Source organism: Pinus tabuliformis, chromosome 2_2, assembly GCF_031772625.1.
Source record: "Pinus tabuliformis cultivar Carrire ecotype Pingquan chromosome 2_2, CPIR1, whole genome shotgun sequence".
NCBI classification, from domain to species: Eukaryota; Viridiplantae; Streptophyta; class Pinopsida; order Pinales; family Pinaceae; genus Pinus; species Pinus tabuliformis.
Genome location: NC_142300.1, coordinates 856059286 through 856075023, shown reverse-complemented (window position 1 = coordinate 856075023; position 15738 = coordinate 856059286). Strand labels below are relative to the sequence as shown.

At 33.6% G+C, this 15738-nt stretch overlaps 1 protein-coding gene across 4 annotated transcripts; it reads left to right on the top strand.

The window, feature by feature from the left end:
• Window positions 1-1022: 1022 nt before the first annotated feature.
• Window positions 1023-4498, top strand: LOC149195666 (serine/arginine-rich SC35-like splicing factor SCL33). Of its 4 annotated transcripts, none has more exons than XM_089405396.1 (8): window positions 1023-1199; window positions 1309-1468; window positions 2226-2303; window positions 3086-3244; window positions 3380-3420; window positions 3514-3583; window positions 3761-3964; window positions 4063-4498. In XM_089405396.1, the coding sequence occupies exons 2-8, from the start codon at window positions 1317-1319 to the stop codon at window positions 4073-4075; spliced, it is 717 nt and encodes a 238-aa protein (XP_089261522.1). In that variant the 5' UTR covers window positions 1023-1199; window positions 1309-1316; the 3' UTR covers window positions 4076-4498. The 4 variants fall into 4 exon arrangements, with proteins under 4 accessions (XP_089261522.1, XP_089261523.1, XP_089261525.1 ...); XM_089405397.1 differs by having other exon boundaries at window positions 1281-1468; XM_089405399.1 differs by lacking the exon at window positions 1023-1199 and adding an exon at window positions 2711-2885 and having other exon boundaries at window positions 1408-1468.
• The last annotated feature ends 11240 nt before the right edge of the window (window positions 4499-15738 follow it).

The window sequence follows — 15738 nt, the reverse complement described above, 5'->3', positions numbered from 1 at the left end:
TTTCATATAGCACTTGCTTATATGACATTTTTTTACAATAGTATGGGCCAATATAATGACTTATCAATACCACGTGCCCATAAAACCATGACCCATTGCCCTAACTCGAGAACCTAGTATGTGAACAAGGTTGTAAAATGTTAGTTTTAAAGGCATTATGTAATGTAATGTAATATTGACTTAGTTATTATGTAATGTAATGTTGACAATAAAAAAAGAAAAAAATAAAATTAAAAAATAATAATTAATATAATCCCTTCGGCTTGGTAGATCTAGATTTAAGATGGATCTAGGTTGGTTTCATATGGCACTTGATCAGGCTGGTTTCATATAACACTAGTTTATATGACATTTTTTACAATACTATGGGCCAATATAATGACTTATCAATACCACGTGGCCAAAAAACCTTGACCCATTACCCCAACTCAAGAACCTAATATGGTATAACACTTATTTATATGATATTTTTATAATTAATCAATTTAATTTTAAAAAACTAAAAATAAATTAAATTAAAATTCTAGAAGCCAAATAAAAACAATTTTTTACTCCAAAATTCAAAAAATATTTCAACCCTAACCATACACACTAAAGATTTTTTTTTTCATATTTCATTGTAACCTAAGTTATCTATAGTTAAATCATATGTCTTCTACTAACATCTAACCTTATAACCTAAAAACAATTTTTTACTCCAAAATTAAAAAAATATTTCAACCCTAACCATACACACTAAAGATTTTTTTTTCATATTTCATTGTAACCTAAGTTATCTATAGTTAAATCATATGTCTTCTACTAACATCTAACCTTATAACCTAAGTTATCTATAGTGAAATCATATGACTTATACTATCGTATAACCTTAATAAATATTATAGTGGTCCCAATTTAAAGTCTCACCCAAGTAACATTTGTTAGGGTAATTGTCGGTCACTTATGAACACGTGCTTTTTTCTATTACTATGTTATGTATTTATACTTCAAAAGGATATGCTCATGTGTATCAATCTCGTTCTCAAAAGGCAAACTAGGGAAGCTTCTGGAACGAACCCCAGATTTCAAAAGGGTTTCTCAAACCCTCGCAAAAGCAGTAGTCTGGGTTGCATCGAGCGTCTCTTCTGCATATCCTCCCTATCTTCTCTTGATTTAAGTAGCCCTCTCTCCGAATATCCTCCAGGAACTACTATTTGCAGGTGAGTGCGGTCGATTTCCCTGTCGTTTCAGCTCTCGATTTTGATAAAGTTAATCTTAGACTGATGCACGTTCTCCTAAAGTTTTGATCGAATTTGCGAATATTTTCAGTGTGAAGAATGGGGCACAGAAGCCCGAGTTATAGCCCTCCGCCGAGGAGAGGATATTACCGTAGAAGAAGCCCTAGCCCTAGTCCTAGAGGTCGTTACGGCGGGCGGTCGAGGGCCGGTCCTACAAGCCTATTGGTTCGCAATCTTCGGCTGGATTGCAGGTATTTTTTCTCTTGAAAATTCTACTCTGTTCTAAGATTTTAACTAGGTTTCAAGGTAAATCAGACCAATTTGTTCTCCACAGATTGCAATGTTTTGTTTTGTTCTCCACAGTAATATGGTCAGTTTTTGAACCCTTTCTGAAAAATATTTGGCATTCGGAAATGAAGATAGGTTCTAATTCTGGCTTGACAAAATGCTAGACAATTGTTTCCCCTCGATATTGTAGGTGCAGATGTAATTCCTGCTTGTTTTTTATTTTTGTTTTTAATACATTGGGGACTGCCTCGGTAAAATACCGGAGGGGCTAGATTGGACTGAACAGTTTATTTTATTTATTATTTTCCTTAAATCTTTTGCTATACACTTCATTTCTTTTGGTTTGTGTTGTCTGTAAATTTGGGTTATGTGGTATATCAATTGAGTTTCAGTTATTTACTAGATCTAGTTTTAGAGTTGCATCATCTATCGGTGATATTTGAAGGGATCGAATGCTATTGTCTTGGTCAAAGATACGGGATTCATTTTGAGGTTCTTGAGAGCTTCTATGTTCATAGTATACAATTTTTTGCAGATTTCTTCTTCTCTATTGAACAATGACTTTCTTTTTGTCTGTTAATGTTTTGCATTTTTTTTTTTCATATAGTTCTGAGGCTTGGAAGCAGATCACTAATTTATGGTTTATTATGGGGCGATACAAGAAACAAGAAGTGCATGTCTAGTTGTCTTGATTGTTTTCTTGATCTTAATTTTTTGTAGGCCGGATGACCTTCGAGGCCCATTTAGGGAGTTTGGACGCATCAAAGACATTTATCTCCCAAGAGACTTTCATACAGGGTAAGTTAGCATCACCGGTGTTTTTTCTCTATCATGTTATCTCTCATATTATTATAAAGGATGACATTCACAGTCAGAAAGTATATCTTTGCAAAATTTATAGTGGAGTCGAGATTCAGTTTCTTATTATTGTGCTAGAAATTCAAGTCTATGCTATTTATGAACTGAATCAATAATAGTTAACACGATTACAACCTATCAACTATAAAATGCATAGTGTGCAACATTGCGTATAATATGGCAGATTTGGGATTGTGCAACTGGTGATGTTTTATTTATTCCTGATTGATGGTTTGCGATTTATAATAAAACTTTAGCAAGCAACGATGTGCAGTTATTTTGGGTAGCAAAAATACTTACAAACTTTTTGCATGCCGTTTAACAAGTTGACTTCTGTAAGGTTGTAGAGGAAGGCTTATCTTAGTTTTATTCAAGAGAAGACTATTTTATTCAAGAGAAGACTGTTGAATGAAGATAACTGATGGTGAGAAGACAAGAATAGAAGAGAAGAGAAGACTCGAACCAAAGTTGAAGTTTGAATCATGTAACTGATATGGTGTTCAATAATAACCTTTTGAGAAGGTTAGCTGCTAACAGTTGTGCACCGAGTCTCTCACCAGACATTTCTGGTGCATGTGTGTTATGCTTTTTGTGGAGAATTTGAAGGGATCTCAAGACTCTACAAGTTACTTTCAACGATGTCTTACATTCTTTAGTAATGCATTTATGGTCATTTTATTTTAGTTCGACTCTGCTAATTGATTATTTGCTGTCATATGCAGAGAGCCTCGTGGTTTTGGTTTTGTGCAGTATTTTGATCCTGAAGAGGCAGCAGAAGCAAAATATCATATGGATAGACAGGTTCTTCTTGGGCGAAAGATTGCTGTTTTATTTGCTGAAGAGAGTAGGAAGAAGCCAGAGGAAATGCGGAGCAGGCAGAGGTAGGAGCCAAATATTCAGAAGAGATATAAGTGTCCTAATAATTACAGATTTCTCCTTTTTAGAAGTTGTTGTATAAGCTCCTGCTATAAAAGATATATGGCTTTTGACTGAATTTTGAATCCATGGAATTACAGGGGCGGGATTGGATATGGTCGCCATCGTTCCCCATATTATGGTAAAGCATTGAAAATTCACCATATTGATTACATTGATTACATTCTCAGGATCTATCAAGTTGTTGAGTTGACACAATATTTTTATTTTGCAGAACGATCTCGTTCGCGCTCTCATTCTCGTTCTCGTGACCGCTCAGTATCTCCAAGAAGACGCCATTCAAGGTAGAATTTGGTTAATAGAAGTTAGCTGTTGGTGTGTTGCATTTGGGACAGCATTTACCAAGACATAGAGATAAACTATAGGGTCCATTTCAAAAAACTTGAGCTTTTTTCATGGATTTCTTGTTGTGCTGAAGAAATAATTTCCGTCGTTTTGTTATTGGTTTGTTGGTCATGCAGGTCATATTCCTCAAATGAGAAAAGGCATCGCGATGACTCCTATTCTCACTCTTCTGTATCTAGGTCTCCCAGTCCAAGACGATCTTCAAGATCCCGTTCATATTCAAGAAGCAGGTCGCCATCTTACAGTAGGTCCTACTCTCAGTCATCAGATAGGCATGGAAGATATGTTTCTTCCTCTCGGAGACGTCGAGAGCGATCAAGGTAATATGCTTTTGGTAGTTGTGTCATCTGATATTTCAGATGGTGCACCTGTGTTTCTTGTGTTAATGCTGATATTGAATGTTATATTGAATTTTCAGATCGTTCGATTGAAGATCTTGACAAGGAAGTGGAAGAAAATATTTCATTTCTACCTACAGGGATCAGGATTTTTTGTGCAATCTGTGACGTTTATATTTCCTGGTTTTGAACCTGTTTGAGTAGTATCTGTTCAGCTAAATATAGTCTTAATGTGCAACATTTGCACTTTGGGTAAAAGGAGAATTATCATGCAAATAGTTTTTAAACCAGTTAGAAATTGAGTTGGCTTCAGTTGTTGAAATTGCTGCAGATGGTTTGCATCGTATTTTAGGAAAAACTAGCAACAGAGATACCTACCATGCCCTTTCGGTATGAATGGTTCCTTCTTTAACATGTCCAACTCTTTTTCATAAGTTGGAGCATTTTTTTGTCAACATTTGGGCGCGTTTACTAATGCCCGACAAATTTATTTTTGATAAATAGCATCTATCAAGATATGGCATGTGTTTTAAGATGGTGTAGTTCCTCAAACGAATCGTGTTTCTTTTTGCCTAGATAACAACAACATTACCATTGAAATAGTAGGCGCCAAAACAGAAATGGGTGGTCCCTTAACATATCAAGCTCTTATGTATAGGCTGTTGCAGTCTTTGTCAAGATTTGGACACGGTTTAGAATGTTGCACACTGTATTTTATTTAGCATTTGTTGCCGACATGTTATGTGATGTATCGTCGTATCCTCATTATATCAAACTAGAACTTCATCTTAATAATCTGGAAAAAGTTGAAAAAATGATCAGGAATAATGATATAACGATTTGTTTCCACTTGATTGCTAAAATCCTTGTACTTACCTTAAAATATGGTATCACTGGATCTACATTTCCGATATCAGTAACCCAGTAAGCTTTTATTTTAGGTAAGGATACATATGTAATAACCATTGTGGACACGTTTGATGCCATTACACATGCAAGTTTTGTGCATATTCAATATGGCCCATATGATGGATGTTTCACTGGTTGTTATTTTGTAAGCATTTTGTTACTTGGCTTGCTAAATTTATTTGTTAAATCTTGATTTGTTTCGAAATTTGAACTTCAACCCCATTGTCCACCATTCGAAAGGTAACATGTATTGTATCATTGTTCTCCAAAATGTGACCACTTAAACCATCTATTTGCTTATGCCTAATGTACAGTCACTTTTGTTCGAGGTTGCTTATGCCTAATGTACAATCACATTTGTTCGACGTTGATATGTCTTGATTAACACTTGTTTGAAAAGTTCTTGCCAATTATTATAAGTTTGGTAACTCTTGTGACTATCATAATAAGAGAGTTTGTGGATCTCGTAAACATCCTTAAATATTTTTACGGAATAAATCAACTACACCAATTGCGATGCTCGTAGTTTAGTATTTGCTAACATTCTCAAAAGTTTGGGTTGAAATCATGAAATTCAATGTTAGTGGAGGTAGAGCTAGCTAGTTATTATGTTTATGGATATAGAATCCCACTTTTGGTTGCTAAATAAGGTTAGAATTTAGTGATAAATTGCTTAAAACTAGTTGAGAGAGCAACATGTGCATGTTGAGTCTATGTTGCTATGCTTTTTAGTTTTTGCTGACATTCTCAAAAGTTTGGGTTGAAATCATGAAATCCATGATTAGTGGAGGTAGAGCTAGTTATTAAGGTCATGGATATAGCTTCCCACTTTTGGGTGCTAAATAAGGTTGGAGAATTTAGTGATAAATTGCTCAACATTAGACTTAAGCTTCTATAAAATCTATAGAAAGACAATTTGACAAGTCAAAAAAATCAAATCTATATAAAGGCATTTTGATAAATTGAAAGAAATCCCAAGACAATTTGATAAGTTTAAAAGAATCAAATCGATATAAAGACAATTTGATAAATTAAAAGAAATCCCAACTAGTTGAGAGAGCAACATGTGCATGTTGAGTCTATGTAATAAGGGGAGATCCATGGATAAAATTGATGTGACTTTTTAATGGGGATATCCTACACATTTCCTAGAGCGCACAATATACTTCTAAAGTATCATAAAATGGCTCAAAGCACAAGTTTGTTTAGTTGCAATCGGTAGGGGGGGTTGCTACTATGTAGTATTGTTAAAAGTTTAAGATATATCCCACATGTGGTGAGCACCAACTAATTATTCATATAAAGAACATTTAAAAGTTCGGTGAAGTGTATGTGGCATATTACTAAGGAGATGGGGCTAATTTACAATAATTAATGTGAAATAAATGAAGAAGAGTTCTCACATGGTTAGGTTTGAAAAAATTACCTTCTTTGAAGAGGACAAGGTAATATTATTTTAATTACATATGTATTATTTTCATGTATTATTTGTATTTTCATTTTAAAGATTCTCTCGAGCCCTTCTTTCAAATGGTTTTGAAGTTTGGGGTTGATGTAAGTGAGAATAAGGTCATCCACATAAAATACAACTATGATGAGATGGCCACTTAATAGCTTGGTATATATACTAGGGTTGTGGCATTTTGAAAATTTGGCTTGCAAGGCTAAAAACATGTCAAAATCTTAAGTTTTAATAAGTTTGTATAAGCCATCAATGAATTTTAATAAATGCTTATACCTAGGGAAAGGAGAAGGGAATAAACCACTAAATCACTATGCACATGTAAGGGAGTTGAGGTGTATCATGAGACACATTTATCGAAACTATCATGGTGATGTTTTCTAAGAGCACAATTTGAACATAAGTTGTTATCTTTGAAAGAATGATAGGAAAATCCATGGTCATATTGTTCTTACATGTTTGTTGTAATGAGTAATAGTTAGGTGGCTAAATCACTAAAGCCAAATCTTGTAGATATCATTGTTGTGAGTAATAGAAATAGAAGGAAACCCACAGTTGTTACATTCATCACATAAAACAACCTTGACTCTCCTTGGTGCTACAATATGTCAAGGATATTTTAAGATACTTATTACAACTTGGTGAGGTGAAAACTCCATTATCTTTTTGCACCAGAATGAGTGATTTGATAGAAACATAGTTATCCACTTGAGAACACCAAAGTCAACACTCAAATTAAAAAATAGTTTAAAATCAACCAAAATTTTAATATCAACAATTAAATTGGAAAAACTGATGTTATGTTACTCTTTTCTTGGGTTTCAAATGAATATTATTGGCCAACCAGACATACTTGTTTGACACATGGTCAATTGTCATTTATATCATAATCTTTGGGCGAAACCATACATTCCAACATAGGGCTCACAAATTAAATGAAGGGATATATCACATACTTTACATAATACTTCATAACAAAGCTATTACCAATTGAACCACCCATAAGAACAATAATAATCATATTAGAAAAGAAGAAAGAAAAGAAGGCATTACTTCAATATTTATTATCTATAAATAGGGAATGTAGGATGTTAGAATTGTAATGGAATTATTTCATGATGCACTAAGAACCATATTATGCACTTTTTGACCAAGACCCATGAGAGTCTTGTTTAGATGATACCAAGCTAATCCAGGTATAATTGGTTGTTATGTTAGGGATTTGCTCTAGGGTAGAGTCACCTATGTCTCATGGTTTCTTATTGCAATGCTCCTTTTTTGTGTTCTTTCATTCAAGTTATATGTTGCTTTATATGAAAATACTGATAAGTATATTAGCTATCGTTACATTGACATATGAAAGACTAGACACATTTGTAAATGTCTTGTTTATCATCAATTAAATGTACATGTCTTCATTGCTCCTACAATTTTTAACAGATGTACATCCACACTTTATGATAATGTGATTAAGAGTTATATGTGTGATATATATATATATATGTGTGTGTGTGTGTGTGTGTGCTCTTTTTAAAAACTATAGTAAATAGAGATAAGGAGATGAAGTTAGTTGAAACTTGGATTGTGACAGACATGTTGACTATGTTAAATTAATAGAATCAACTTAAAAAAATGAATAATGTATTTTTCTTGTGGTTGAAGGCTAATGATTAGTTTATTGGTGCTATCAACTTTGGTGTTACTTGTTTCATGGTCCAAAAACAATATTTTCTAATGCATTCAATTTCAAAATCATTGCATATTTCATATTTGGGTTGCTTAATATAATACAATCATAGAAGCTTAAAAATATTTGTTGTGCATGTTTGGATCACATGTAAGGAAGGGAACAAATCATTCTTCTCCATCGCCCATGTTGACTAGGCAACAAGTCATGTTCAACTTACACATGTTGAGCACATAACTTATAGAAAACATATAACTTCCAAGTCAATTCCTATCATATTGTTTTGAGCTTGGATACAACCTGTTTTTAAGGAAAAGACAAATGATGGTAAATATATGTTGAAAGAGTGGTTGCTTGGATTTCAACCTTCTCATAGAAGCTAATCCTATTTTTTCCCCAATGAATCTTATACTATTTCATAATCTTTATGATAGACATGTGTTAATGAAATAATAAAATATTTTCGATACCACTAAGCCATATCATTGGCTATCTTCTTCAATTACATAGCTTTCAAAGGCGCTGTCAACCACCATTAAACTATGCCTAAATTCTATTTATTGAAATGGAAGTTGAAGTGAGTTGGATGAATACATACTAATTTCTAAACAAGCAAAGCCATTATTAGAAGTAGGCAAGGATAAAAGATAGATACATGCAGTTCTTACCATACATCTACACGACATTGGATCTAACGAAAATAACATCCTAAGGAAAAACATAGATTGAATGGTTTTGTTTGTTGGGAATGAATTGAGGAAACACTACTGCTTAGTTGAAGGGGTACAATTCTTTTGATTTTTAATGTTGAGGTTTTTGTGCTCAAGTGGACATCAAAATGTAAGTATTGAACGGTTGAAGCATGCTTGGATTGGAGGATATATCTGATTTAGTTGATTAGGAGAGATAAAACATCGTATGGCAAGATTCTTGGGAGTACCTTTGGCCGACCTATGTTTTAGTCTCTATATCCCGAAGTAGGGAGGGTGGTGTTGGTCATGGAACTCAACCTTGGATACACACCTAGATCTCTGGGTTGGGGGTAGAGGTTAAAATCCCGATGGTACCTAGAGTGGCTAAAGCTTGAGTTCACCTTAGCCCCACCTAATTAGAGTACCCTGGTTAGGTATCTAATCTGTAGCACTGTGTGTGCTGTGGCTCTTCATAGAGTATATCATTTGAGACCTTCCATGTACCTTTGTATATATGTAATTATGAATACCTCCCTAGTTAAGAGGGAGTGTTGAAGAATGTAATTAGAGTTTGTCTTCATAATTGTATTTGAGTCATGATGTAATGTATTTGTCAAAATAAATAAAAATAAATTTTATTATAAAAGAAATTTACTTATTAAAGCATGGATTTCATGTTTGGGTCAATGGTTCTTAGGTTATATCCTCCATTGTAGGATTCTAAGGTTTATGTCAAGTGTCTTTGTACATGTCATAATGTAAACGACCCTTCTTGGGCTCCATTTATCAAGAAATAAATCTATTTAATGCAAAATAGGTATTTTAGGTCTCCTCCACCAAGCCGGCCTCAAGAAGAACAAGTCAACCTCATCAAGGGAATTTGACCTCACACAAAAACTATATAAAGGTAATAATTCAACTCATTTGGAGCACTCTTACTCAACAAGTTCGACTTGCAGTTGTTGGAGGCAGAAAAAGATAACGAAGTTGTTGTAGAAGGATTGAAGAAGTTAGAAGACCAAAATTGAGTTCTTGGGCAATATCTCTGATTGTGTGTGTGTGTGTGAGAGAGAGAGAGAGAGAGAGAGAGTCCTTCCAACAACTTAACAGACACGTGTTTGTGCCTTGATAGAGAGAGAGAGAGAGAGAGAGAGAGAGAATCAAACTTGGTGAGAGAGTGCTACAAATGAGGTCGAGTTGTTGCTTTTATAGAAGAGATTCTGCGCCTCAATTAGGCCAACTTGTCTAGTTTTAGGCCGATTTGGTGAAGGCCTAATTGACCTATTTTACATTAAAATATTTTTTTTTTGACAAATGAAGCGAGAGAAGGGCCTTTTACATTATGACATGGATAATGACACTTGACATAAACCCTAGAAGCCTACAATGGAGGCTTTGGCCTATAAACCATTGATCTAAGCATGAAACCCATGCTTTAATAAGTCAATTTTCTTTACTAATAAAAAATCCATTTTCTTTCGTATGACAAATACATTCATCATGATTCAAATACAATTATGAAGCTTGACACTAGTTACATTCTTCAACACTTCCTCTTAACTAGGAGGTATTCATAATCACATATTTATAAAGGTATATGGAAGATCTCAAAATGATATGCTCTATGAAGAGTTGCAACGCACACAATGCTACATATTAGATACCTGACCAGGGTATTATAACTAGGTGGGACTAAGGTATACTTGAGATTTAGTCACTATAGGTACCATTAGGCTTTTAAGCTCAACCACCAACTCATGGATCTAGGTGCATATCCAAGGTCGAAGCTCCATTACCAACGCCACCGTCCCTACTTTGGGATCTAGACATCAACACATAAATCGACCAAATCTCCTCCCAAACATCTTACCATAAGATGCTTCATCTATCCTAATCAACTAAATTATATATATCCACCAATCCAAGCATGCTTCAAACGTTCAATATTTTATGAAGAGATCTTACACAATCACAACCCCAATCAGTAATAAACTTTCAAATGTATATATATAAAAGTAAACACAAACCTTCAGGGTCTTCAATCATTCTAATGTTTCTTATATCATCTTCAATTTTATCGGAAGTTTCTTTTTCCATTTCTTCAGCAACACCAAATACAGTCCCAATACTTCTCAAGTCTTTTTTTTTGCAACTTTATGAATCAAAAAACATTTTTTTTTAGTACTTCCATTCATTTGGTTTCATTCTTACTTCAAGGTATTCACTTTCATAATATGCCCCCCCTCTCATCTGGGGAGATATACCCTTTCTTCCATCCAGGCTCCCTCCCAACTTAGGGAGATCAACAACTTCATAATATTAGAGAAACTTCATTCTTTCAAGGCTTTATTAATTTCTTATGGAATTAAGGTCATCTTGATCATTATCATTCTTATAGCTTCCTTCATCATGCTTACCAATATTATCAATGCATCATCACTTACGGACATCTTCAACATCTTAAAGATTACATACCTGTAAAACTTTAATAACAAGCATGTTAGGCTCCTTCTAATTGCTTGTTTGATAAAATGATCACTATCTAGAATGAATGAATGAAATAGTATTAAGTCAATTCATATGGGAGTCCTTACTGCTATGGAAGAGCCTTCTCCTCCCTATTGATCGGTGAGGCAAACAAGATTATTATCTAGAATGAAAGAGAGAAATAGGATTGAGTAAATTCATATGGGAGTCCTTACAAATACTTTGGAGGAATCTCTTCCTCCCTATTGATCGGTAAGGCAGATAAGCTTGGTATCAACATACAAGATCATATGCCCCTACCTTATTCCTCCCTAGGGTATCAATAATTCTCTATACGAAAAAAAACTAGGAATTGTGAAAAAGATTTTAGAATTCCAAATATAAAATCTCTAAATTATTTATAAAGTAAGTTCATTAAAAACATAAAAGGTAAGACTATGAAAATTAACTGTGGAGAAAAATGTATTAGATCAAAACTCTAACCCAATAAAATACAATATTATGAAAATGAAAATGATAAAAAAGAAAACACAATATTATATATAATGAAGTATTAAAATAAATAATTGAAATATATATAAACATGATTAAAAAAGAGTAAAAACAAACTAATAAACAAATAAATAAAATCAAAACATAGTTTGTAAAAGTCCAGCTTTGTTTAATCTAATTGACCACAACAAGCTCGAAAGCCTTTCACTAGTGTACACTAAGTTGCATATGAACTCCTTTGCATTACACCTCAAGGTAATAGAAAAATATTACGCTTCCTCTTGCATAATTTCATACTTATGTTTCTTGTAAAAGAAAATATTATATTATCTCCTCTCCGATTGTTATTTCTTAATCTTTTTATAAAACATAGTCATTTAACATTCCAATTATACATATAACTTCAAAACAACACATGCATCTTACAACATACCTATATCTTATTTCTTTTCATTAGCAAGCAAGTGGACACCTATCCCTTTCTTTTAAAAGGTAAGAAGCAATAATGCTTCATTGATGACTTTGTTTTAACATGAAAGGGGCCATAGATAATACATGACAATGGTTTAATAAAACAATAAACTGTACTCAAATTACATTATAAATTCACTTGGAAACAACATAGGGATGAATTTGAAATTGAATGAGCGGTAGTAAAAGTCAATGTTGTGAATATTGTGCTTGAATGGCCACTGGAGTGCAAGTCCTCGCTTTCTTCCTTCATGCAAGCAAGAGGTTGAACATTGTGCTTGCATGCCATTTGGAGGGCAAGTCCTCGACCTATTCCTTCGCATAAGCTAGAGATGGTGAAAATCAAGGAATGGACTTATATTGCTACCATACTTGAGGATTGAATACCGCATGGTAACTCAATGTAGAACATTTTAGTGAGATCCTTGCATGCTCATCAAATGGTGTACTCACAAAATATGATATATTTTTATTTATTTTTAAATAAACAAAAAATACAATAAACATTTAATGTGATGATTTAATTGTTGGGTATGTGTTATATTTTTTGTCCAACTAGGCCTACACACTATACATTGCATCGGGTGGTTTTGCTCATGGTTTTATAGTTTTAGTTAAGGAACTACAATTGTATTCTAATTTAGGGTAAATGCATTGGTGGTTGGTGGATATATATATTATTGTAATATTGTACAAAAATATATATATTGAAAAAATCATGATAGTTTTCCGAGTTTTAAGTTTCCAAGATAAAATTTTCGTGTTGATGTGTGTGTTTTCCATTGTATTATTTCCATTTTAATTAAGAATTTATTTGTAGTAATTAAATTATGTAGGTTTAGAACCTATATTTGGTATCAAATTAGTTTTTTTTCAAGGGGACACCTTTGTGGCTAAGGGGTTTGGGTTACGCCGGTGGTGGACCCTATTACGGTGGGAGATCAACGTAAATGATTCTTGTGGTGAAAAGGAAATGGAGAGAAGTTCGAAGATGGACCCTATTATGGTGGGAGATCAACGTAAATGTTTCTTGTGGTGAAAAGGAAATGGAGAGAAGTTCAAATATAGAGTTTGAGAAATTCAATGAGAAAAGTTTTTAGTTGTGGATCTAAAAATGGAATATTTTTTGGTAGAAAATGATCACGCATTGCTGTGGATTCAGGTACCGCACCAATAGAGATGTCAATAGAAGACTGGACCAATTTGAATTAAAAGGGAAATAACACTATGATTGTGTCTCTCATATTTAGTAATAATGAATGTTTCAGGTGAAGCTAAAGTTAGGGGATTTGTATCAATCTAAGGCCTTGGTGAACAAATTGTTCATACGAAAGAAGCTATATAACTTGAGGATGAAGGATGGAGACTCAACAACAAAGCATGTGAACACCTTCAATATTGAGGTAAGTCAACTATCATCTATTGATATTTTGACTTTAGACCAAAATAAGTGCATTTGTTATGTTCTCTATTAGAATCTTTGATTAGTGTGGTTGTTTCTATAGGTAGTAATGCAACTGCTTTAAAGTTTGATGAAAGTCTCATCATTGTTATTAGAGGAGATGATACGAAAAAATATGGAAAGCTAAAACGAAGATGCCTTGTTTGTAAGAGGACACTTTTGTAATAGAAATAAAAGCAAGTCCTTGAGTGAGATATATAAATATAGAGGAATATATAAATCTCTAGGAAAATTCATAAAGGTACGTTGGAGATGTGGAAAAGAAGGGCATTATTAGAAAGATTGTAGATCTAAAATTCCTAAGAAATGGAACAAATTTGAGGATGCTTCTTCTGTAGAAGAAAAAACCTCCTCAAATGGTGGGCATGTGCACTTGGATTTTTCAAGTACAAAAATAGATCACGAGACATATTTGGTTGAATTAGGTGCATCCTTTCATATGACTCCTCATAGGGATACATTTAATTAGTTTGAAAATTTTGATGACGATGATGTTTTCATAAGAGATGAATCGATAATCAAAATCATAAGATGAGGAAAATTCAAGTTGAGGATCATGGCTGGAAGGATTAGAACAATCCTTGGTGTTATGCACATCCTAGTATTAACTAGAAACTTGATTTCTAGAAGCAATATGAACGATGTCAGTGTATAAACAATGTTTAAAAATGATACTTGCAAGATGGTTCGAGGAGTAATAATATTGTTGAAGGGATTGTAGATTGGAACGTTGTATAGGTTGTTGGGGAGCACTGTTAGTGATGGGTGAAATTTTTTTGTTGTTCTTAGAGTGGAGAAGAAGAAGGAAAAACTCCTACAACATCTGGAGAAAAGACTATGCTGTGGCATCAAAGATTGGGACATACTAGAGAGAAGAGCATTTTAGTACTACCATCAACAGATTTGAAGTGCCTCGATTCCCTGAAAAGTTTTGAAACTTTAAAAAATTCGATACCCACACTTTAGACCTAATTCAAATTGAAAATTTCATGTGGATAACTACTATCAGTTAAGTCAACAAGATCACTATTATCTAGATGGAAATCATCTACATCACTGGTTTGATCATATTTTACAACCTAAACGGACAAATTATTAAAGTCATAAGATTCTTCTGATTGCAAATCTAAGGATGTATAGATCCAACGAAACCCATGAGCAATTTGAAATATAGAATTATATTGATGTAAGTATGGAATTTGCAAAGCAGGGGATAAATGCTTGATGATTTAATTACTTTCTTCTTCACCATGAATGATCTTGTTGTCTTGTGTCAATTCAAAATTCAACTCATCAGCTTGTGAATTCAAAGAGCATGGCACATTTTCATCACCAGTTATTTCATTGTAAGTAGTAGGACAAAAAATACAATGGGTTGGAGAAGAAGTCTTTATAAGAGAATCTTCTTTTACCAAATTATATTCTAGTTTAAAATTTTCAAATCAAAGCCTTATTTATAAATCAAGGAATAGGTCGATTTATTGACATGTATATTAGTGAGATTATTGTTATCAGGATGATGGTTTCCCAAGGCTTTCTCCCGGTTAAGAGCTTTGAATTCATTTGATTAACTTCTAGATGTATAGGTTCCAAATCAACCAAAAATGAAGGAACACCATTATGATATGAAGGATTTTGAAATAGGGAGGAGAGATCAAAAGTATATTCACCTTTCTGCTCCTTTACCTGTGAAATATGATTACTTTGTCTCTAATCACAATTTGGACCAACAACTTGAAAATCAAAAGCATATGAAGGAGTAGCTGGTGGGGCAAAGAGATCCAGCAGATCAAGGTATAAAGGGCATTGACATATAAATGATAGAGGATGACAAGTGTCCCATGAAGAAACACCATTTTTAATGATGTTAGATTCCGGGTTTTGGTTATGTATATTAATGTGATATGGGCAAATCAAGGGATCAAAATTAAGAGTTTTCTTAGATGAGACCTTGATCATAGTAAGGAAATTTAGGTAGGATAAATGGATTAGAAATTTGGTTTTCATATTTCCCAATGCCAACATTGAAAGGAGGAGAGAGAAAAAAAGGAGTGGTAGATTCCTCCTCCGAGATTAGACACGTGTTATTATTGA